This window comes from Myotis myotis, unplaced genomic scaffold (genome assembly GCF_014108235.1).
Source record: "Myotis myotis isolate mMyoMyo1 unplaced genomic scaffold, mMyoMyo1.p scaffold_m19_p_21, whole genome shotgun sequence".
NCBI lineage: Eukaryota > Metazoa > Chordata > Mammalia > Chiroptera > Vespertilionidae > Myotis > Myotis myotis.
Window position 1 is genome coordinate 14,611,115 of NW_023416326.1, and position 22,378 is coordinate 14,633,492.

Genomic DNA, 22,378 nt, shown 5'->3' on the forward strand with positions numbered 1-22,378 from the left:
TTGCTTGACATTTTTTTCTTACTTCATTTGTATTCAAATTCTATATCTGTAAACTATTTACTCACTTTTACATTGAGCTACCCCCAAATAAATTTTTTGTTAATCCTCACCCGAGGATATTTTTTCCATTGTTTTTTGGAGAGTGGGAGGGAGGGATGGAGGGAGAGGGAGAAACAGCAACTGATTGTATCCCACACACACCCCCAACCAGGGTGAAGAAAGAACCTGCAATGAAGGTACATGCCCTTGACCATTGGCACACTGGACAGGGCCCAAATAGATATTTTGTAAAACGCTTTGCACTGTGCTAACACTTATGTTTTAGATGCCTATTTAGGAATGATTGCTTTTCAAAAGCAGGGCTTATGCGACAAATGGCACCAGCGCCTGCCTAAGTAAAAGCCAAATTCATATACTACCAAGAGTTATACTAAAAAAACACGCTCCAGTTATACTATAACACTATCAAAAAAACTAATTTTCAATTAAGTTTTCTAAAGAAAATGTCAATTATTGCATTAAGTCTTAGGATTTCCTCAACTTTTTGACCATGATCCAAATAAGTAATGCATTTTAGGTCATACACAAAATATAAATTACATAAAATAACACTTAGCAACCAATCTCTCACATCAATGTTTCTCTCTGTCTTTCGCCCTCCCTTTAACTCTTTCTAAAAATTAATGGAAAAGTATCTTTGGATGAGGATTAACAAAAGGAAAAAGAAAAGATTTAATAAATTCTTACCTAGAAACTTTTTGTGATGCTTTTAAAATTGGTGTTCCAACAAATGCCCCAGGCAGCTCTGAATCTGGGAGAGAACACACTACAGGAGATGGTCCTTCTATTCTAGGACTACAAAGAAAATAAAAATGTAGCTTTTGATTATGTATTACAAGGAACATTAAATTAAAAATGCTGTAAAAAGGTAGGATTAGATGGGAGAGGACGGCTTTTGTTTTTTACTCTGTACATTTCTGTTTATTTACAAACTAGTGTCCTGGTGCATGGATTTGTGCACATTGAAAGGAAATTAATTAGAAGAAATATTTTAATGTTGCTATTTGCCCTTTCTTTATAATAGAAGTGTCAACCAAATTCATGATCAACAATGACAGATTGAAACACATGCATGCGATTGTCGCCAGCGAGAGCTTTATATGTATCATGCATGAGTCATCTTAGCCTTTTATAAATGTAGAATAAACTTGCTTAATTAGACCTGCTTTCTGATTTAGCTAAACTTTTTCCAGCCCAGTGAGGCACCCCAACTTCTCGTTCAGGTAATTGTCAGCAACACAGCAGTAACTATCAACATGAAGCAGATTATTATTGTAGATCACACAGGGAGAACAAAGGGTAAAATATTGAACTGCAGCAGTGTTTGACTATATTCTGTGCAGTGAGAAAACCTGAAGTCATTTTCAAGGTTCACCATTTCTTACTTCTTTTCAGTCAGGTCAAGTTTCTAAGCTTTCTAAATCTCCATTTTCCGGTTAATGAAAAAAAAAAGGACTCCACCGAGTCTCCTATCTACCCACTCCAGGACTTCTGTGAGGATCAAATGAGATGAGGCAAAGGAAAACGCTTCAAACATTTGGTTAAAGTGTAAAATGTTTGCACCTGGCTATGAAGCAAGTTGTGTTCCTGGCCTGAAGAAACTCCAAGGCAGTGGTTCTCAACCTTCCTAAGGCCGCGGCCCTTTAATACAGTTCCTCATGTTGTGGGGACCCCCAACCATAACATTATTTCTGTGGCTACTTCATCACTGTAATGTTGCTACTGTTATGAATCGTCATGTAAATATCTGATATGCAGGATGTATTTTCATTGTTACAAATTGAACATAATGAAAGCATAGTGATTAATCACAAAAACAATATGTAATTAATTATATATGTGTTTTCCGATGGTGTTAGGCGATCCCTGTGAAAGGGTCGTTCGACCCCCAAAGGGGTCGCAACTCACAGGTTGAGAACCGCTGCCCTTGGAGTCACTAGGGATAGGAAACCAGGTGTTGCTATGTGATGTCATTACCCAGTGAACACAGCAACCATTTCCGGACCAGGCTGTGAGCAGCATTTTGGGTCATGCGGTCTTGGCAGCGTCGGCTGTGATTTGGTGGGCTGTGGCTCCAGGGTGGTGATGGGGCCTGTGTCCCACTTGGGGGAAGCTGAATGTTGTTTTTTGGCACCAGGTCTGCAGTGCTGTTTATTTTTAAATGGCCAGTAAGTGCTATGGCAGCTCCTGCATTGAGCGTCTGCCCCTGTTGGTCAGTGTGCATCATAGCTACTGGTCGGACAGACACTTAGGTTTTTATATAGACAAATAAGTGTATATATATATACCAATGAACATACATTTTTCTTATAACAAAGTAGCTAATAGCAAGAGTTTTTCCTTTTTACATACAATAATAAGCTCCAAGGCTGCTTATGAATGCTGTTGATATCCAGGAAAGGTTAACAAGTAACACGACTATAGAAAGTAAAACATACCTGTTGTAGGCTAAGGTGCTATTTTTAGGTTCAACACTTTTCCAAACCTCTCCAACTTTAGATAACACGTTATGGATGAAAGTAGACCTTGTTAACACAGTCCCTATTACAGCTCGCTTTGGAACTGCTGATAATGGTTTGGGCCGAGAAACTGTAAAATGAAAAATTTAGAATTCAATTTAATCTCTAACACCAGGACTTTAATAGAAGACTAATATAAAAGAGTGCTGGAAAAACAGATCACAAGAGTTTGGTTAAAATTGCATTTGTTTTAATAACATCTATGTAGAAATTTATTTGGGCTTTTAGAAGATGGTGAAAGTTACATGTTTTCTAAAAGTTGGACAAGAGCCTTCAAATGAAATAAAAAAGTTCTTTCATTCTTTGGTACATTACTAAGTAAATTATAAAAATGCCCAAGGAAGCTTTAAACTTTTTTTTTTAAACATATTTTTATTGATTTCAGAGAGGACGGGAGAGGGAGAGAGAGATAGAAACATCAATGATGAGAGAGAATCATTTACCGGCTGCCTCTTGCTTGCCCCCTACTGGGGATTGAGCTCATAGCCCAGGCATGTGCCCTTGACTGGAATCGAACCCAGGACCCTTCAGTCCGCAGGCCAATTGCTCTATCCACTGAGCCAAACCAGCTAGGGCGAGCTTTAAACTTCTTGGGGTAGAATGGCCAATTAAAAAAAAAAAAAAAAAAAAAAGGTACCACTGTGATGATTGAAAGCAAAAGCAAGCTAAAATATAAGATAGGGATGGTTGCAGAAGGCAATCACTCAATTTCTTCTCTAACTCAATGCTTTATGACGTTTTTCAATGAAATCTTACCTTTTCGAATAACTGATAATGTTGGCACACGGTAAGGCTTAGCTCGTTCCATGGCTAATTTTCGATGGACTCTCGGAAGAACTTTTCCATACTGATCTAATATAGAATTTCGTGCCACAGATCTCTCCCGCAAGTGAGGATCACGATCATTCTATTGAACATATCATAGCTAGTAAAAATTAATCTTCAAACATGTTAGGTGCTATGTTTATACATTTACCTTTAAAATATAACAATGAATATCCAGGAATATCTTCCTCATATACACACCTAATTACTTTATCAAACCTCACCCATCGAAAGTCTCTCCTATCCAATCTTGATTTCTTCACAACTAAAGAACACCAGTTGTCATTTACTAAGTTTCTACCCGTATCAGTAACATGTACTTGCTACTCCACACAGACCTCTGTACACCCTCGCAAAGAGACGTTATCATTTTACACGTGAGGAACCCAAGGCACAGAGAGGATGTTCCAAGCACACAGAGCAAATTAAGAATTGGTCTGACTCCTGAAGTCCAGGCTCTGTGCACTATGTAATTTCTATTATTGACCTCTACCTCATCCTCTCCTTTTCCCTAAGTAAATGATTAGTCTGGTAAGATCACAGACAGATATTTAAACAGAAATGGAGTATAAAAGAGAATTAGGTAAATAATAATACCCTATTCCTAATCTGCTATAGAAAGTAAGAAGAGGATTCTCCAAACTCAAATTCATATAAAGCTCAGTGGTTGGTTACCAAACTACAAACTCTTAGATAACAAAGTCACTAATTTTTCTTCTTTCCTTATCCCCCATAACAAGTTTAACTATACCGTAAGATTAATCTTCAGATTTTGGTTCAGCTTCAAGGCAGGGATGTAATTGGCACGCTGTAAATGGTGAACTAAAAGTAACTCATGATTCTGAACACTGGTGCTGGACTGCAAAAACCTCACCAAACACTCCTAGGAAGAATAGAACACATTTGTAAGCTACTAACACATCCTGAATTCCTGACGCGTTGGTATTGGTGAGTCATTACCTGCTCAGTGTCTGTAAATGGTAGCTTCAGTAAGTCCTCCATTAAGCCCATTTCCTGACAGCCTTTGTATGTGTGCTCTAGTAACTCCTCTATATTCGACCTACTGGAATGGTATCGCAGTAAACTCCAGGCCTCAATCATGCACCTGCAATCAGTATTTATCAAAGTTTCGTTTTAGAAAAGCTATTTAAAGTGTTGAAAACAAGTAATTCACCTAAAGATTCTCAAAGATACTCCATACATGTAATTGAAGAGAACTTAATTTTACTAAATACTAATCACTGCATTAAAAAGTTGGGTAATATCAACAGGCATTTTTAAAGACTCAATTTTATGCTGTTCTATATCATTATATAAGTGTAAAATAATAGGAAAGCAAAATAAGTACACAGAAGGTCAAGAGGATAAAAAACTAATGTGATCTAAACAGAACTGAAAAATTAGCATGATGTGACAGAAAAGCCAGGCTCTTAAGGAACTGACTGCTTGCATGAGAAAGAAGAGTAGAAAAGAAAATAAGCAAAGATGGAAACAAGAAGATGGTGTTTATGGGGAGCTGAAGGGTTTAGCATAGTAACAGAAGATTTGGGCTGATCTGCAGCAAGATCTGACTAGAGGACTTGGACCAAATCAGACATTTTAGACAGCATGAGGGACAATGAGCTGTGGGCAATAGGTCATTAAATGAAGCAGTGTTTCTCATTATACACTGTGAAGAAAAGAAAAAAAAAAGCTTAACACAGTGTAGTGATTACAATGTTAAATTAACCAATAAATAAAGCCAATAGATGTTTATATGTTTATTAAATAATAACATGTCTTGAAAGATATACACCAAAACTGAGAATGATTAATCTGGCATGTAGAATTTTTGAGGGCCTAATAACTTTCAAGGCTAACGAGGGATAGAATAAAAAATGGCAAATAGACAGGAACATCAAGGAAATGATTATCTTAAAAACCCACAACATCATTTCGAATTCTAAGTCAATAGGTAATTTTTACTGTAGTGGGTTAATAAAAAAAATTTAGCTATAGTTTTTATTGAAATAATAACATTTACTGAAATAAGGACTAGTAAATAAATGACATATATGAGAAATATAGAGTGTGTGAACCAAGTTAAGGCAATTAATGTTCATAATGAAATAAATCTGAGGAAATTTTGAGTGGTCCTTTGTTTTTATTTCTGAACTTTATTGTATAGGACACAATGTTGCTAGATTTTTTGGATACCGATACTGGAAGCTTTATTATACTTAAGAGAAATAAGTTTTAAAATTACATAATGTTTGCTATGGCTAAAGAGGAGAAAATGAGGATCTTAGCAACTCAGAGAAACATGCTATGACTGAGTTCAAAGGACAATGGGATAAAAAAGAAAAACCAGCAGCCTTTCAAAGGTGTTTTCTAACGTCCCAACGTCTGCACTCTGCTGTGAGCATCAGTGATCAATGACCACCTCTTTAAAGTCACTAACATTAATGAGAGACGCTCACATGCAACTGAGAAAAATTTACATGCTGCTTGCCAACCCAGTGTTAGAATCCTTTACCCATTTATTTTTAAATACATACATATATATTTTTTTGATTTTTAGAGAGAGGGAAAGGGAGAGATAGAAACATCGATGAGAAACATCATCTATGGACTGCCTCCTGCACGTCCCCTGCTGGGGAATCAAGCCTGCAGCCCCGGTATGTGCTCTGACCAGGAATCAAACCAGTGACCTCTTGGTTCATGGGTGGAGGCTGAATGAGTGAGCAATACCAGCCAGACTACCCATTATTAAATATTTGTCACTTTTAACTTTTTATATTTGCTCCAGACAATTTCTTAGCTAGCCAAACAACTTTTAAAAAAATGATTTTTAGAGAGAGAGAAACATTGATTGTTTCTTTTTTTTTTCTTGCGCAGGGCCCATACTAATCTTCTCTGTACCGTTCCAATTTTAGTATATTTGCTGCCAAAGCGAGCACTCACTGTTGGTTTCCTGCATGTGCCCTGACTGGGGACTGAACCCACAACCTTGGCGTATGGGTACGACACCAACTGAGTGACCCGCCGGGGCCTGGTCTAGTGATGGCGAACCTATGACACCTCATTTTCTGGGTTGATTTTTCTTTGTTAAATGGCATTTAAATATATAAAATAAATATCAAAAATATGTCTTTGTTTTACTATGGTTGCAAATATCAAAAAATTTCTATATGTGACACAGCACCAGAGTTAAGTTAGGGTTTTTCAAAATGCTGACACGCCGAGCTCAAAAGGTTCGCCATCACTGGCCTAGTCAAACACTTTTGCTCACCTAAATTATTTCCACAAACACTTCCTAATTCATTAGTTTGAGGACACTATAAGTTTCTACATGTCTAGCCAACCTATTATTAAACTGCAAGAGTTTTGTTCTGATTCAGCCTTCAGCCCTCAGAAATACATTGTTTAACCAAATGGAACAAAGAAAACAACTTTGGGAGTGGTGACACTAACATGCTGTTTGGTTCACAAATGATGCTTGGGGTGAGTAAAATGGCCAATTTATAAAAACATAAAAATGACCAAACACCCAGTGGAGCGGTTCAGTGGTTGAGCATCGTGCTGTGCACTGAAAGGCTGATGGTTTGATTCCATCAGGGCACATACCCGGGCTGCAGTTGGGGCACATAGGAAAGGCAACCAGCTGATGTTTCTCTCTCACATCAGAGTTTCTCTCTCTCTTTCTAAGCATGTCCTTGGGGAAAAATTCTCAAAAAGAAGAAAAACGACCAACCAAAAAGATAGAAACAAAACACACAATACGAGTTGTATAAAATAAAGTTACAATTTGGTAAGAAATTTCAGTTCCAAGCAATTTCCCCAACTAATTTAGTTAATAAGAAAACCCAATAACCAGACAATCATATTTTCAATCATGTCATTTAACTTGTCACCATTAATATATACGGTAAATGTATCATGCTGATACATTAAACACGAGAGAACATTAAAACACTGCCAAGGGAAGAAAAAAAGAATATAAAGATATTACCTGCTCAAATCTTGTTAAAGTATTAAGATGTGAAACCTGAAACTTTCTTAAATTATTTAAACAGATGCTTCAAGACTTCCTTTCTATAACAATGCAATGGCAAATACCAAAAGCAAAGCACTGCAATACCCAACAACCAATATTACCGAATACTGGAGTACCATCATTGGGATATCTCTCACAAAGAATAGAATTATCACCCTGGCCGGGTAGCTCAGTTAACTAGAGCAACGTCCCCATATGCCAAGGTGTGGGTGCCATCCCCTGTCAGGGCACATACAGGAATCAAACAATATATGCATAAATGGAACAACAAAGTGATGCTTCTCTCTCCCCCTTCCTCTCACTCAAAGCATAAACAAACAAACAAACAAACAAACAATAACCAACTCAAGATGATTTTATTCTTCCTCGATACTTCTGGCTCCTGTACAGTATACTCAGGCATTAACTATCCATGTAGGAGACTACCAATATTATCAATTAGCAACAGATATAATTTTAAACCTCTGTTTGGTTTCCTCTTTTACTCAAGGTACTTCTTATTTATGTTATTCTAGATAAAAGATGTTTTACATTTTTCTTAAGCTTGAAAGATGAAGAACTGTAAGAATACTATGTAATACAATAAAAGCGAAATATATATTGCTACTACATACTTCATCACTACCATTATATTAACAGTTAAGATCAAAAGTTTGATTACCTATTAAAAAGCAAAACAGTGATGTGAAGGATAATATCACTATCACTGGACACTGTTGGCTTCATTGTCTGAATATATCTGAGGGCTTGTCTGTGCTCGCCCTGACTCATAAAGGCTTGAATAATCTTTGAATGCTGCCATGAGGAAGGTTTTGCAGTAGCTGGATGAAACAGAAGATCCAAACCATTCTGCAAAAATGACATGAAAACTGGTAAACACAAATACATGCTTTGCATACATACGAAGTAGCACACCTTTAAAAAGACAGGCAATACTAAAGCCACAAAAATCAAGATAAAACCACTGTAAATGTCAACCTACGGTATACTTTATTTTCAATAAAAGCCTTATCAAAAACTCATGCTTGAGACCTCATTATACAATTATAAATTATACAAAATCTTTCCATCATCAACTTCACATATCAATGCTAAATCCTGCCTTCTGTGGTTCCCCCAACACACTAAACAGATTTCTAACCTAACAATCACCATATCTGCACTATTAGTAATTGTTACCTATTTGTTTCCTTCTTTAAGCAGTGAGACTCCTGGAGTTTTATCTTTGTATTCTTACTGCCTAAGGTAGTGAAGGCATTATTTGAACTGACTCCTTACATTACCTCTAGAAATAGATTCAATCATATCTTCAATATAAATTTTAATCATTTTCATAGTTTACAAAAGCTTTAATTCTAAGTGGACTAACAGACTCACCTCATAGTCATTATGATCGATCAGCCAAAATCCTTGAATAAGTTTAACCTGGTCCCAAGAAATGGCAAAGGCAGTTGGAAATGATTCAATTGAAGTATCTGTTTTGTTTGGAAATGAATACATAATATCAAGTAGCAAATAAATGGTCTTTTAAAAAGTGGGTTAAGGACAATAAACAAAAACTTCTACCTATCTACACTAATAAAAGAGAAACATGGTAATTGGCGTACGACCGCTACCCTTTTCATTGGCTAATCAGCGAGGTATGCAAATTAACTGTCAGCCAAGATGGCGGCCGGCACCCAGGCAGCTTGAAACTAACATGAGGCTTGCTTGCCTCAGTGACGGAGGAAACCAACGTTCCCCGCCTGCGGCTGCAGGCCGCTGAGCCTGCAGTTTAAGAAACATTATAACGAATACCGCCGGACTTCAGCCAGCAGAATCGCAACATTGTAAGCAAAGGCCAGGAACCTACTTTCAGCCATGGAGGCCTAAGAGCTGGAGCCAAGCCTCAAAGCTAAAGCTGGCCCAGAATAAAAAAAAAAAAAGAAAAAAAGGAGCGGTTGGGAGCTTCAGTCACCCCCAGCCTGAAAACAGCCCTCAGCCCCTCACCCAGACTGGCCAGGCACCCCAGTGGGGACCCCCACCCTGAAGGGTGTGTTACCAGCTGCAAACAGCCATCATCCCCTCACCCAGGCTGGCCAGGCACCCCAGTGGGGACCCCCACCCTGATCCAGGACACCCTTCAGGGCAAACCAGCTGGCACCCACCTGTGCACCAGGCCTCTACCCTATACAGTAAAAGGGTAATATGCCTCCCAGCACCGGGATCAGCGGAGCCGAGAGGCCTCCTGGCACCGGGATCAGTGTGACAGGGGGCAGCACCCAAACCCCCTGATCGGCCCTGCTCTGTGTGACAGGGGGCGGCACCCCAACACCCCCCCCCCCCCCGCCACAGGCCCTGCTCTGTGTGTGACGGGGTAGAGCCATAACCTCCCCATCGGTCCTGCCCTGAGTGTGAGAGTGGCGGTGCCCCAACCCCCTGATCGGCCCTGCTCTGTGGGTGATAGAGGTCGGCGCCCCAACCCCCTGATCGGCCCTGCTCTGTGCGTGACAGGGGGTGGCGCCACAACCCCCCAATCGGCCCTACCCTGAGCGTGACTGAGGGTGGAATCACAACCTCCCGATCATCCTGCTCTGTGTATGACAGGGGGCGGCGCCCCAACTCCCCAATCGGCCCTGCTCTGAGCCCGACCAGGTGCTCCACCTAGGGATTGGGCCTGCCCTCTGCCACCCAGGAGCTAGCCTAAGCCAGCAGGTTGTTATCTCCTGAGGGGTCCCAGACTGCGAGAGGGAACAGGCCAGGCTGAGGGACCCCCCTCCCCCCTGAGTGCACAAATTTTTGTGCACCGGGCCTCTAGTATATTTATAATAGGTAGCAACAGAATATAGCAGGAATGATTCTTGAAAGATTTTAGTTTTTGAAAACCATTATGAATGCCCAGCTAGGGGAAGTAGTTTTATTAGATGTGGGTAGAGGCAATCCCATATCAGCTTCCTTCATTCTCTATAGGAAGCACCACCACAAAAGAGAACTAAAGTGTACTTGCTTCATGAAGTCAGTAGCTTAGCAAATTTAAGAAACAAAGCTATACAGACAAACTCCAGTTAGCCAGCAAAACCTGGAAGCTTAAGCAAATGCACCAAGTGTCTTATCAACTATAAATAGAACTACACGTTTTCAGATTAATAACTGACATTAGGACAAAAACCTTATTGCAACGACCACAGGGCTCAACACAATGTCTAAGGTAGAAAATATTAAACAACCTTAAATGTATTTATATTCAGTATATAAGTTAACCTATTTGAAAATGACTACATGCCAGTAATGTTTTAGAACTGCTGCTCTTAACTTGGGTAGTGTCTCAGACACATTTGAGAATCTGATAAAAGCACTGAACCCTATCCCTACAAAAATAAACATTTGTGTAATTTCAGGTTAACCACAGACCACCTAAACCCAACCCACAGATCCTGGGTTAAGAAACCTTCCTTTTAGGAACGCCTCAGTAAGGGCAGAAGTAGAGGCCTCCGTAGAACTGGCAGCAGTGAGGGTGGCAGCAGTGAGGGTGGCAGCAGTGAGGGTGGAAGCAGCGTGACCCGCATGGGATCTGGGGTTCTGCCCGTGCCGGGCCACCCCTGCCGGCCGCCATGGAACTCAGCGCCGAGCACCTGCGGGAGAAGCTGCGACGGGACCTGCAGGCAGAGCACGTGGAGGTGGAGGACACGACTCCCAACTGGTGCGCGTCCAGCTTCCGAGTCCTGGTGGTGTCGGCCAAGTTCGAGGGGAAGCCGCTGCTCCAGAGACACCGGCTGGTGAACGTGTCTAGCAGAAGAGCTCCCTCATATCCATGCCTTTGAGCAGAAAACCCTGACCCCTGAGCAGTGGGCCCGGGAGCGGCAGAAATAAGAGACCAGCACTTGCACAGCCATTAAATTATGAATCAGGGCAAAAAAAAAAAAAAAAAGAAACCTTCCTTTTAAAAAAATTCAAATGTGAAATTGAGACTGGATTAGCTTGTGTATTGGTTCCTACTATTCTGAAATTTTGTGATTTAGGTAGAACATGAATTATTTAATAAAAATTTTAAAGGATACAATAAAATGTTTGCTTGTTTCAGAAACGTTGTCTAGTAGGTATATGTCAAGTAGTGCCTATAAAAGAAATAAAAAATTCAGTCCATTTTATATACCCACTCGAGGCCCAATGCACAAAAATTCGTGCAAGAGTAGGCCTTCCTTCCCCCGGCTGCCAGCACCGGCACCCGAGACCTGGGCTTCCCTCGCCAGGAAGGCGTCCGCTCTAATTAGCATATTATGCTTTTATTATTATGGATTTATTCACACTCCTTGTTTTTCCCCCAGACTGTGCCAGGTGTGACAACTCAGTTAAGCAAACCTCCCTCCCCACAACTTTGTGAACTCTGAAGTGACACCATGTCACTGCAAACCTACATGCAGACTAGGAGGAGGATATTTCCCCGTGCCTCCTTCATCTCGTTTCCACAGCTTCTCAACTCGATCTCCTAACTGAGAAACCATTCCATCAATCATCAAATAGTCAGAGTTCCATTTCCCACTGCAATAAGGGCAACATGAAAGATTATTTAACATTAGTGGTAATTATTATTATCAAGACAATAGCATTAAATTTTTAAAAGCAATGATCCCAATTATCAAAGGGAGAAGAGTTGGAAGCAGGAAGGGGGGAGAAGAAATAAGGGGGAAAAAACAAAGTCGTCCAAGTGCTGAAATGCAACTGTTAATGGAAAGAATGTAAAATAACTAACTGGTGACCTATTTTAAGCTTTTTTGACAAATAGCAGCTTCCAGTTTTTTTCCTTCCTGAATAAGAATTCTCAGAAAAAGCACATTTAAAATTATAGAATCTCCTCTAATTATGAATGGTGGTAAATAGCTTTCTTTAGGAAATAACAAATAGCTATACTCAAGTTCTAAAGTAAAAGTGTGACCATCAGGCCAAGGCAAACATTACAAATAAAACAGTAATGTTGGTAACAAATTCTGAGAATTCCACCCATTTAATCATTTTATAACAGAATGAATGCTGTTCTACCTCAGAAGGCGTTCTGACTTCCTACAGGAGAAATGTCTAACATGTTGCTGGAAGGTTCTGGATGTACTATACCTTGATAAAAGCTCACACTTCTGCCGACGACTGGTGTAGTAGCTCTGAATTACAGGGTAGTTGTAGCATAACCTTGACAACTGCACAGCATCATCTAGATTGTTTTTTTAAGAGTTGGAAAAAAAGCTAGTAATATTTCCAAAATATCCCGACAATACTTAGGTTACTCACATTGATATTTTACTATAATTTTATATTATTGTTTAATTTGTAGGCTTCCTAAACTTCAGTAATATACCCACCCCTTTATTAATAGATGCACAAATGAGAAAACCAAGTCTTTCATAAACACCTGTAACAATAAGGATGCTAAGAGAATTATGAAAGAACAGATCAACAGCAATCATGGACAGTGAGAGAAGCAAGCTTAAATAAAATCTAATGCGAGCCCTAACCGGTTTGGCTCAGTGAATAGAGCGTCGGCCTGCAGACTGAAGGGTCCCAGGTTCGATTCCGGTCAAGGGCAAGTACCTTGGTTGCGGGCACATCCCCAGTAGGAGGTGTGTAGGAGGCAGCTGATTGATGTTTCTCTCTCATCAATGTTTCTAACACTCTCCCTTCCTCTCTGTAAAAAATCAATAAAATATATTTTAAAAAAATAAAAATAAAAAAATCTAATGCAAATCCTGGAAATGCAAGAAGTTAATAAGCTTTGGAAGTGTATTTTAAACAAATATAGCAAAAGTCAAATTCTCTAATTCTTAATATTGGCATCAATCATTAGATAAAACAGGGGCGGGGAATGTCCGGCCTGCAGGCTATATAAGACCTGCGAAATTATTAGGTCTGGCCCTGCCAGGGTATTAGAGGTGAGTTAATTAAATGTTTGACCAAATATATATAGCAGGTTAACTTTTAAGTTGATAATTTTGTATGGCCCATGAATGATATTATAAATATCCACATGGCCCTTGGCAGGAAAAAGGTTCCCCAGCCCTGAGATAAAAAGAGGTATTTAAATGATGGTAAGTATTTGTTAATAACCATATTAAAAGAACTCTTAAAATAAAAAGATTGACAAATTAGATTATAAGATGCGTAAGTTGTATGGACCTAGATTATAGCTGGTGATACTGAATCAACTTTCAGAAGCCATAATATTCTTTCAAATATTTTTTCCTTCAAAATGTTCCTTAACGCAATAAACATGTATGGGAAACCTGTGTATCAGGCATGGGGTGAGGTACTGAAGATAAACAGAAAGAACGTAAGAAAAGAAAGTAATAAAAGAAACATAAGTGAGTTGATAGAAGAAAGAAAACCCAAAACATTAGAACACAACCACAAAATTATTAAGATTTAAGAATGCTTCAATTAATATTTATAGATAAGTAAATATTTTACCTAAGCCCTCTGGTAAAAGCCCAGAATGAGAGAACCAGAGAACCATTTGTGCATACTGACAGATGAGCTGGGAAACCACACATTTATTGGTTAAGTTCATACGGCCTGTAAAGGAGAGTTAAACATCAGTTGTTTAAACTTCAACCACAAATGAAAAATCAAGACACTAATTCAAAAACTAATTAATTCTTTGGTAATTTTTAACAGTAAGTTAAAACTTAGGTTGAACAAATAGCTCACTAAAGTAGACGTTTTAGGTATGTTTCTATCTCAGCTACACTTCCATTTACCTAATTTCAGAAGTTTATACACTGCTACAAACTATACAGTATCATTAATATACCATAGGTTGTTCACATCAGACCTTTAAATAAAACTGTTTCGTTTAAATGGCAAAACAGCAGAAAACATTACAATGACCTCTGTGAATAAAAACTTATGTATAATTTAAAAATTTGAAATTCTACTATAAACATACTACCTTAAAAGCCATTAGGTTTAAATCCAGAATTTGCCACTTATTTAAGCATGGGCTCATGATACACCTAATAGCATTATGTAGCTTTTCATAAACACACACACACACACACACACACACAAAACCAAAAGAGCATTTGAGAAATAATGGCCTTTTTGCACAATGATCCATCTAAGACAGGAAATTTATTCTTTTAAGAAGTCAATAAGTAAAATTTAACAAAACGCTAATTTATATAAGATAAACAGCACACCTCTTTCTGTGATCTCTTGTGCCTCTGTTGCAAAACAGCTTAAGACTGTATTAAGATTGCTAAGAAGCAAATGGCATTGTTGAATAGACTGTATAGTCTGTGGATCAATGAAATGACACGAACCATCAAATAATGGTGTACCTTTCAAAGATAAAATATACAATCAGTTTCAACACAATAAATCTCAAATAATTAAACTCACAACTGAGAACTTTCTCTCATTCCTACTGACCACAGAATCATTCTATACTTTATGAGATTTATAAAGACGAGCTTGAAATGGCAAACACCCTCAAGGAACCTAGAAGGGATAGACACAATAACTTTTTTAAAATGTAGAATGAGGTAAGTAGAAAAGGTGATACAGATTCAATTTCAGATTCACTAAAAATCAGTATATTCATTATTCTCCTTCAAATAAATATTGTATGTCAGAAATGTTATGTACCATATTGTTCTGCAATTAATAAGAACTTTCTTCCACCTCCAGTCTTTAAAAAGTTAGACATTAAGATTCAGATAAGCCCTGACTGGTTTGGCTCAGCGGATAGAGCGTCGGCCTGCGGACTCAGGGGTCCCAGGTTCAATTCTGGTCAAGGGCATGTACCTTGGTTGCAGGCACATCCCCAGTGGGGAGTGTGCAGGAGGCAGCTGATCGATGTTCCTCTCTCATCGATGTTTCTAACTCTCTGTCCCTCTCCCTTCCTCTCTGTAAAAAATCAATAAAATATATTAAAAAAAAAAAATTCAGATAAAGGCCAAAACTGGTTTGGCTCAGTGGATAGAGCGTCGGCCTGCGGACTGAAGGGTCCCAGGTTCGATTCCAGTCAAGGGCATGTACCTGAGTTGCGGGCACATCCCCAGTAGGAGATGTGCAGGAGGCAGCTGATCGATGTTTCTAACTCTCTATCTCTCTCCCTTCCTCTCCTTAAAAAATCAATAAAATATATTAAAAAAAAAAGAAGAGTCAGATAATGACTTACTACAATAAAACTGAAGGCATGTCATAATTCATTGTAGACTCAGTTGTCCTTTAATTTTGAATTAAAGGTTGAATTTACAAATCCTTTGGGGGGGGGGGGAGAGTGTTTTAGTTGCTATTGGTTACATCTTTTGATTAGATTTAATTGCATTAACATTTAATTGTATTTTACTATATAATGTGTAATATTTGATATATCATTTAAAACAATTATCTGAATTCTAAAACCTTCCTTCCTCAAATCAAATTATTTGCTTTACGCCCTGGCCGGATAGCTCAATTGTTGTTGGGTAAAGCATCGTTGCAATATGCCAAAGTTTTGGTTTTGATCCCCAGTCCAGGCATATAAAAGAATCAACCAATGACTGTATAAGTAAGTGGAACAACAAATCAATCTCCCTCCCAGCTCTAAAAATCAGTTAAAAAAAAAAAAAAAAACACTTGAAAAAATATATTTGCTTTACCTCTAATACATTTAGTATACTTATTTTTTAATTATTATTTTATCTAAAAAATAAATCTTCATTAACCATTAATGAAGCTCAAGGCAGTAACAATGGCTGAGTTATTACCAAGTTCAACCCTGAAACACCACATGATGCTAAAATAATAAAGACACAGAATTTTATAAACTGAGTTGAATTTTTTCTTTTACATAACTTACATTATCAATCTTGAAAACATTTTCCCCTGAAGAGAGTATATTTTTACCCTTAATCTGAATTATCAGATTACTGAAATATTTAAAAATTTTTAATCCATGTTTATAATTTTATGAGTATGCCCTAAAATACAATAGAACTCCATGTCTTCTTGTACAACTTTGATTTAAAAATTCTATTAAGAATAAATTTTGAAAAATCCATTTGTTCACTCATCATAATGGAAATAACATATACTTCTAAATAAACTTTAATTTTTTTTTTAATATATATTTTATTGATTTTAGAGAGGAAAGGAGAGGGGGAGAGAGAAACATCAATGATGCATGTGCCCTTGGCCGGAATCAAACCCGGGACCCCTCAGTCCGCAGGCCAATGCTCTATCCATTGAGCCAAACCAGCTGGGGCAATAAACTTTAATTTTACTTTCACGTACAGAGCAATCAGTTCTGCACTAATTGGGCATAACGGGTTTTTAATACTCACAGGATACCTCAAAACTCAAAGTGCACAACTGTCAAGAAGGAAAATGATCTGGGATGCCTGATAATGACAATTGTTAGAAAACAGATGATGAGCTTCTACCCTATTTAGTTTCTTTATGCTCATAAATACTTTAAACAGAAAATGAGTAAGTAGAGCAGTTTCTGAAGTTAGCTTGCATATTCTCCTTAATCATAACCAATTTTGTAAATTAAACTCTGAAGATCAAAAGATGCCTAAGATGTAATTCTTAAACTTGCCAATATGGACATAATATGTTGCCAGTTTAACAATCTGTTGCAAAATCTTCGTCAAAAAATAATTTTGTCACTCTAAACTAAAAACAAAGTTTTCTTCTAGGCCTTAAGAATTTATAATGTCAAGATGATTAAAATTATTGTTACGTACTTAAAAAGTAAATGATTAATTTTTTAATAGAGTACTTACATAGTCTGTCAAATTCCTCTTTTGTGAGAACCACTTTATTCCATGTCCACTCAAGAACAAAGCGCAAATTAGCAGCAGAATTTGGTTGTTCTAATTTGTAAATATAAAAGAAAAAATAAAGAATGATTATTAATTAGAAACAAAAAAGGACTAACTTTTTAGTGGAGAAACCTGACAGAAACCACCCTTACCAAGTGAGCAAGATAAAAATCAACAATAGAGAGAAACTGGTACCATGTCTCCTTCTCAGAGCAGTACATTACTTTATGTGAAAATTGTAAAATCTGAATCCAGTCCTGAGGAAAGATCAATAAACCAAACTGAAAAGCAATCTACAAAATAACAGGGTTATATTCTTTAAAAATATATATTTTTGGAAAGAGAAAGGCTTATACCAACTTTAGAGATTAAAAAGACATGAAAACTGCCCTAGCCGGGTGGCTTAGATAGTTGGAGTGTCCTCCGGTACATCAAAAGGTTGGGGTACGATTCCCAGTCAGGCATGTACAGGAGGCAACTGATTGATGTTCTCTTTCACATCCATGTTTCTCTCTCTCCCCTCCTCTCTTAAAAAAAAAAAAAAAGTCAATTAAAAAAACATGCCCTCAGGTGAAGATTAAAAAAACAACAAAACACACACACACACACACACACACACCACTCCTGCAATTCTTAAATGATAAAAATAAAAATAAATAGGAAGACATGAAAATCAAATACAATATGTACATATTCTGGATTTCCCCTGCCCGAGAATGCTACAAAGGACCTTATAGGGACAATTAGTGAGATTCCAATGTCTGTAGATTAGATAATGGCATGTTATCAATATTAATTTTCATGATTTTTATAGTTGCAAAGTGGGCTTTTAATGGAGTGTCCTTGTTCTTAGAAGGAAATAATATTTAATTATTTACGGGTAAAGGAACACGATGTCTTCAACTTATTCTCAAATGTGTGTAGAGTGAGAGCGATACACACAACCTGGGTAAGTCTCCAAAGAATTTTGCTGAGTGAACAAGAGTCAATCCCAGAAGGTTGCATACTGTGTGCTTCCATTTATGAGCATTTTTTAAATGACAAAATTATAAAGAATAGATTAGTGATTGTCAGGGGTTAGGGATGTGGCTATAAAAGGGCAACCTGGGGGATCCTGATTTGATGTAGTAGAAGTTTGCCAGATTTTATCATTGGGGTGGCGGTTGGGGGTAGGGGGGTAAAGAGTACACAGGATCTCTCTATATTATGTCTTATAATCATGTACCTATATGCGAATCTACAAATAGCTCCAAATGAAGTTTAACTAACCACCCCCACAAACAGCAAGTTGATAATTTTAAAAATACTAAAGTAACTTTCCATTAAAAATGACAATCTTACCATCCAGTATCCACCTCCTGATATATCCAGTCAAAAGTCCCAGGGAACTTGTGTGGATTGCTGCTGACAATACAGCTTTTAATTGTTCTTCCTACACCATGCATACAAAAAGTAGGAAATTAAATAAGAAAGGATATGTGATCACAGAATCAGAGGTAGAAGTTCTAGTTCAGAATACAAAATTTTAAAGGCTTAAAAATCATTATGACTCACTAGGATGGCTATATAAAAAAGACAGACAATAATGAGCATTGGTGATGTGGAAAAACTGGAATCCTCACTCACTGCTGGTGGGAATATAAAATGATAAAGCTCACTTTGGAAAACAGTCTGGTAATTCCTCACAATCAAAATTACCATATGACCCAGCAATTCCACACCTAGGTACACACGCAAGAGAAATGAAAACACACGACTACACAAGAACTCCAAATGAAGCAGCATTATTCCTGATAGCCAAAGACTGTCCATCACCTGAAGAATGAATTTCAAAATGAGGTATACTTGGTACAGTGAAATACTAGCCAGCCATAAAATGGAATGAAGTACTGATACATGCTACAAGATAAATGAACCTTGAAAGCATTGTGCTAAGTGAAAGAAGCCAGTCACAAAATACCATATTATTAAGATTCAATTTATAGCCCGGCCAGTGTGGCTCAGTGGTTGAGTGTCAACCTACGAACCAGGTCATGCATGATTCAATTCCTGGTCAGGGCAAATTCCCAGGTTGCAGGCTTGATCCCCAATAGGGAACATATAGGAGGCAATGATCGATGTTTCTCTCTCTCCTCAAAAATCAATAAAAACATATCCTTGGGTGAGGATTAAGAAAAAATCATCTCACCTGACTTAAACTGGAAGGCTGCATATCAATAAGTCTTGGTGAGAGAAGGCCAGCCATAAGACATCGATTATAACTATCAGAAATAACTTCATTGATAAATGGTCCTGATTTCTTTAAAAAGGTCAAAGTCTGAAACAGATTGATCAACAAGATATCAATTAATCAAATAACCAAATTTAAGAATACATAATAAACTCGTTACCCCACTCGTAGACTTAACATTTTGAATAAAACTAAAAACACTGAAATGGAGATTGTGGAAGACTACATTTTTGTACTTCTTTCAAGGAAAAGAGTTTCTAGGTTCTTGAGCTAAATCGGTGCTTCGTAATTGTAAACATTGTAGCTTACGTGTTTTTATGAAAGGTACCCATTACCTTCTCTAAAGCTGATAGGCTCGAGGACAGCTCTTTATGGACACAAACACACACACACAACACCCTGCAGTTAATTCCTCTGGGTCTAATACACAAAAGACCCGATATGAAGTATAAATACGGCATTCATCTACATCTATGTGATTATCAGTTAAAAGGCTTGCCACTTGATGTTTTCCTAGAAAAGTATTTTTCAACAGACAGTCATCATCCGCTCTGTGCCAGGCACTGTACCACTATGCTAGGTACCTCTTTTCATTATTTATTCAAAAGCTTTCTGGAGAAAGGAGAATTCAGAGAAAGGATAAAAAGGGACAGGTAAGACAATGACCTACTTTGATCTTTTCCTTGGGGTCAATAGCTAACATCCACAGAAAGCTGCTAAAAACATTCCGATACGTCTCATTAACTTAGTAGAAGCTACCATCAAGTTTAAATCCATGATCTGACTTGAGTTCAATAAGAAACACTGTCCACATTGCCAGCTGTTACCTACCTCCTTCTGAAAGCCAGTACAAGTTATATGAACAACTCCTGAGTTTAACAAACAAGTGGCATCTAAAAAAAAGATTTTAAAAATCCACTTAAGTATTATATTTGAAATGGCATGGATAACAACAGAATTTCTCTTAACAGATTGCTAGCCAAGGTATCAAATTATTATATACAATAAATTTTAAAATATTTTTCCAAGTATTTCCAAACTTTATCAAAAATGATACCCAACGTTATCACAAATGCAGTAAGTGTGAAATATTTAATCTTTTCTAGCAAATTCAAAACTGTGATAATTTCTTTATAGACTATGTAAGTATTAAATTTCTCATGTACATGTATATTTTCTAAGCTACCCATATATTAGCTGACAATGAGATATGAATAGATAATACTATGCACATATGTTAAACATAAATACACACACACACACACATACTCTTGCATGTTATTTTTCTCAAAAGGTAATGTTAGGGAAATACATACCAAAGTTATAGGAACTTGGGTTAAAAAACTGCTCAGGAGGTGAGTATGAAGGAGCAAGTCCTCGACTTAAACTTCTCTCGTGGACTAATATATCCAAGATGTAATGTGGAGAAGTCATATTTACAACAGAATCCAGCGACCACAATGCAAAATAAGAGCAATTATGTAGAGATTCTCCCGATCTAAAAGGAAATTTTACAAAATTATTCACTGAACTGCTACAGATACAAATACCAAAAGAAAGAGAGAGACGCATACCTTAATGAATCTGGCATTTGTGCATGATACCAACGATTTATGTCAAAAATCCCCAAATATATAGAAGGCTTTCCTTGTCCATATATATTCACTTGCCAGGTGAAGATTGAAACGCTAGTGTCAGGAGACAGAGCTAAAAGGAAAAGACAATTTTAAAAACTAGAATAATCTCAAAGTAAAATCCCCCAAATAAAACTATAACAAGATCTTTCTCATAAATCCATATTTGATTTAATTTGCCAAAACACACTTCTATCATGCATTTTATAAGTAGAGATTTACTCACCTTTATCTTAACTGTTTTTATATTTCAAGAACACCTTATTAAAAACTCATCAGAAAAGTTATATTCTGGCTTATTTTCAGTTGTCACCTTGGCAACTTTGAGGTATTGGAGGTAGAAAATAGAAAATGATCTGAATGAATATCTCCCAAGAATGGTGCATAGCTAGTACCAGAGAATATCAATACCTAAAGTGGATGCCTTTTTTAGGTCTTAGAGCTGAATTCTTTAAAGGAACTTTGGTTGAGAAGGACTGATCTACTAGTAAATGTGTAAGTTGAACAACAAATTGGTTACTTTCTCTCTAAAATCGATTAAAAAAATATATAAACCTTAAGTCAAGCATTCACATGCCATATAAGAGAATTTTTAACTAACCTTCATTCATGCCTTCCTCCCTGTCACCATGAGATCGAAATTTCTCTATACTCTGGCATCCCAACAGTTTGGTATTACTAGTCTGTCCTCTCAAAGGAAACATGCCACATGTGAGGTCCAGTGTATATCTTTCTTCACAGTACTCCAACCCCTGAAAAATAAAGTGTACAAAATCCTTATCTTCATAGGATTCTAAGCAAAAAGTCATTCTAAAATTAAATGTTTTCTAAATTTAAAGATTTTTCACAAACAAAAAAAGTTAAACCCTGAAAGTATCACTGAAAGCTCTAAAATTTCATATAGCATAAAATATTTATCAAATAAAAGGCTAGTTTTAGTCTCTCAAAAGTAATTATCAATAAATTTTTTGAAGCTGTTAATCAAACATGGTAACAACCTTCATGTACTACTGGTTGGAGTGTAAACTGGACTAACTACTGAAGTTATATATACACATACTCTAGGCCAGCAAACCTACTCTTGTATTCGCAATGAAAATTTTGCTCTAGAATAGGTCTTTGCTCATCAATCCCTTTAAGAATCTGAAAAAAAGCTGTGAAACTTTCCCCCCAAATGCATCATCAGTGGAATGCCACACATCATTCAGGTACCCGTCCCTATACCCTCGAACACCAGGTCTAGGAAGCCTGTTCTGGAGAACGGAATGTGAGGGCTGACCAAACATGGCTATTAGCAG

The 22,378-nt window shown here is 37.4% G+C and overlaps 1 protein-coding gene and 2 pseudogenes across 7 annotated transcripts in view; 1 reads left to right on the forward strand and 2 right to left on the reverse strand.

Annotated features, from left to right (window-relative positions):
• Positions 1 to 22,378, reverse strand: part of AHCTF1 (AT-hook containing transcription factor 1) — a 74,406-nt gene that overhangs the window by 25,170 nt on the left and 26,858 nt on the right. For 6 of the 7 annotated variants that reach the window (XR_004975011.1, XM_036354696.1, XM_036354697.1 and 3 more), the window contains 19 exons: positions 21,682 to 21,832; positions 21,021 to 21,153; positions 20,763 to 20,944; positions 20,278 to 20,339; positions 19,405 to 19,533; positions 18,558 to 18,648; positions 17,178 to 17,267; positions 14,604 to 14,744; positions 13,873 to 13,977; positions 12,529 to 12,622; positions 11,835 to 11,958; positions 11,478 to 11,534; positions 8,818 to 8,964; positions 8,102 to 8,289; positions 4,365 to 4,509; positions 4,156 to 4,287; positions 3,336 to 3,486; positions 2,499 to 2,649; positions 748 to 855 (listed from right to left, as the gene is read on the reverse strand). Coding sequence is in view for 6 of the 7 variants with exons in the window: in XM_036354696.1 (XP_036210589.1) it covers positions 748 to 855; positions 2,499 to 2,649; positions 3,336 to 3,486; positions 4,156 to 4,287; positions 4,365 to 4,509; positions 8,102 to 8,289; positions 8,818 to 8,964; positions 11,478 to 11,534; positions 11,835 to 11,958; positions 12,529 to 12,622; positions 13,873 to 13,977; positions 14,604 to 14,744; positions 17,178 to 17,267; positions 18,558 to 18,648; positions 19,405 to 19,533; positions 20,278 to 20,339; positions 20,763 to 20,944; positions 21,021 to 21,153; positions 21,682 to 21,832 (2,381 nt within the window). In the remaining variant the exon portion in view is untranslated. The remainder of the gene's footprint in view (positions 1 to 747; positions 856 to 2,498; positions 2,650 to 3,335; positions 3,487 to 4,155; positions 4,288 to 4,364; positions 4,510 to 8,101; positions 8,290 to 8,817; positions 8,965 to 11,477; positions 11,535 to 11,834; positions 11,959 to 12,528; positions 12,623 to 13,872; positions 13,978 to 14,603; positions 14,745 to 17,177; positions 17,268 to 18,557; positions 18,649 to 19,404; positions 19,534 to 20,277; positions 20,340 to 20,762; positions 20,945 to 21,020; positions 21,154 to 21,681; positions 21,833 to 22,378) is intronic. The other variant, XM_036354698.1, reaches the window with a different exon arrangement.
• Positions 6,245 to 6,339, reverse strand: LOC118678988 (annotated as a pseudogene).
• On the forward strand, positions 11,027 to 11,368 carry LOC118678763 (annotated as a pseudogene).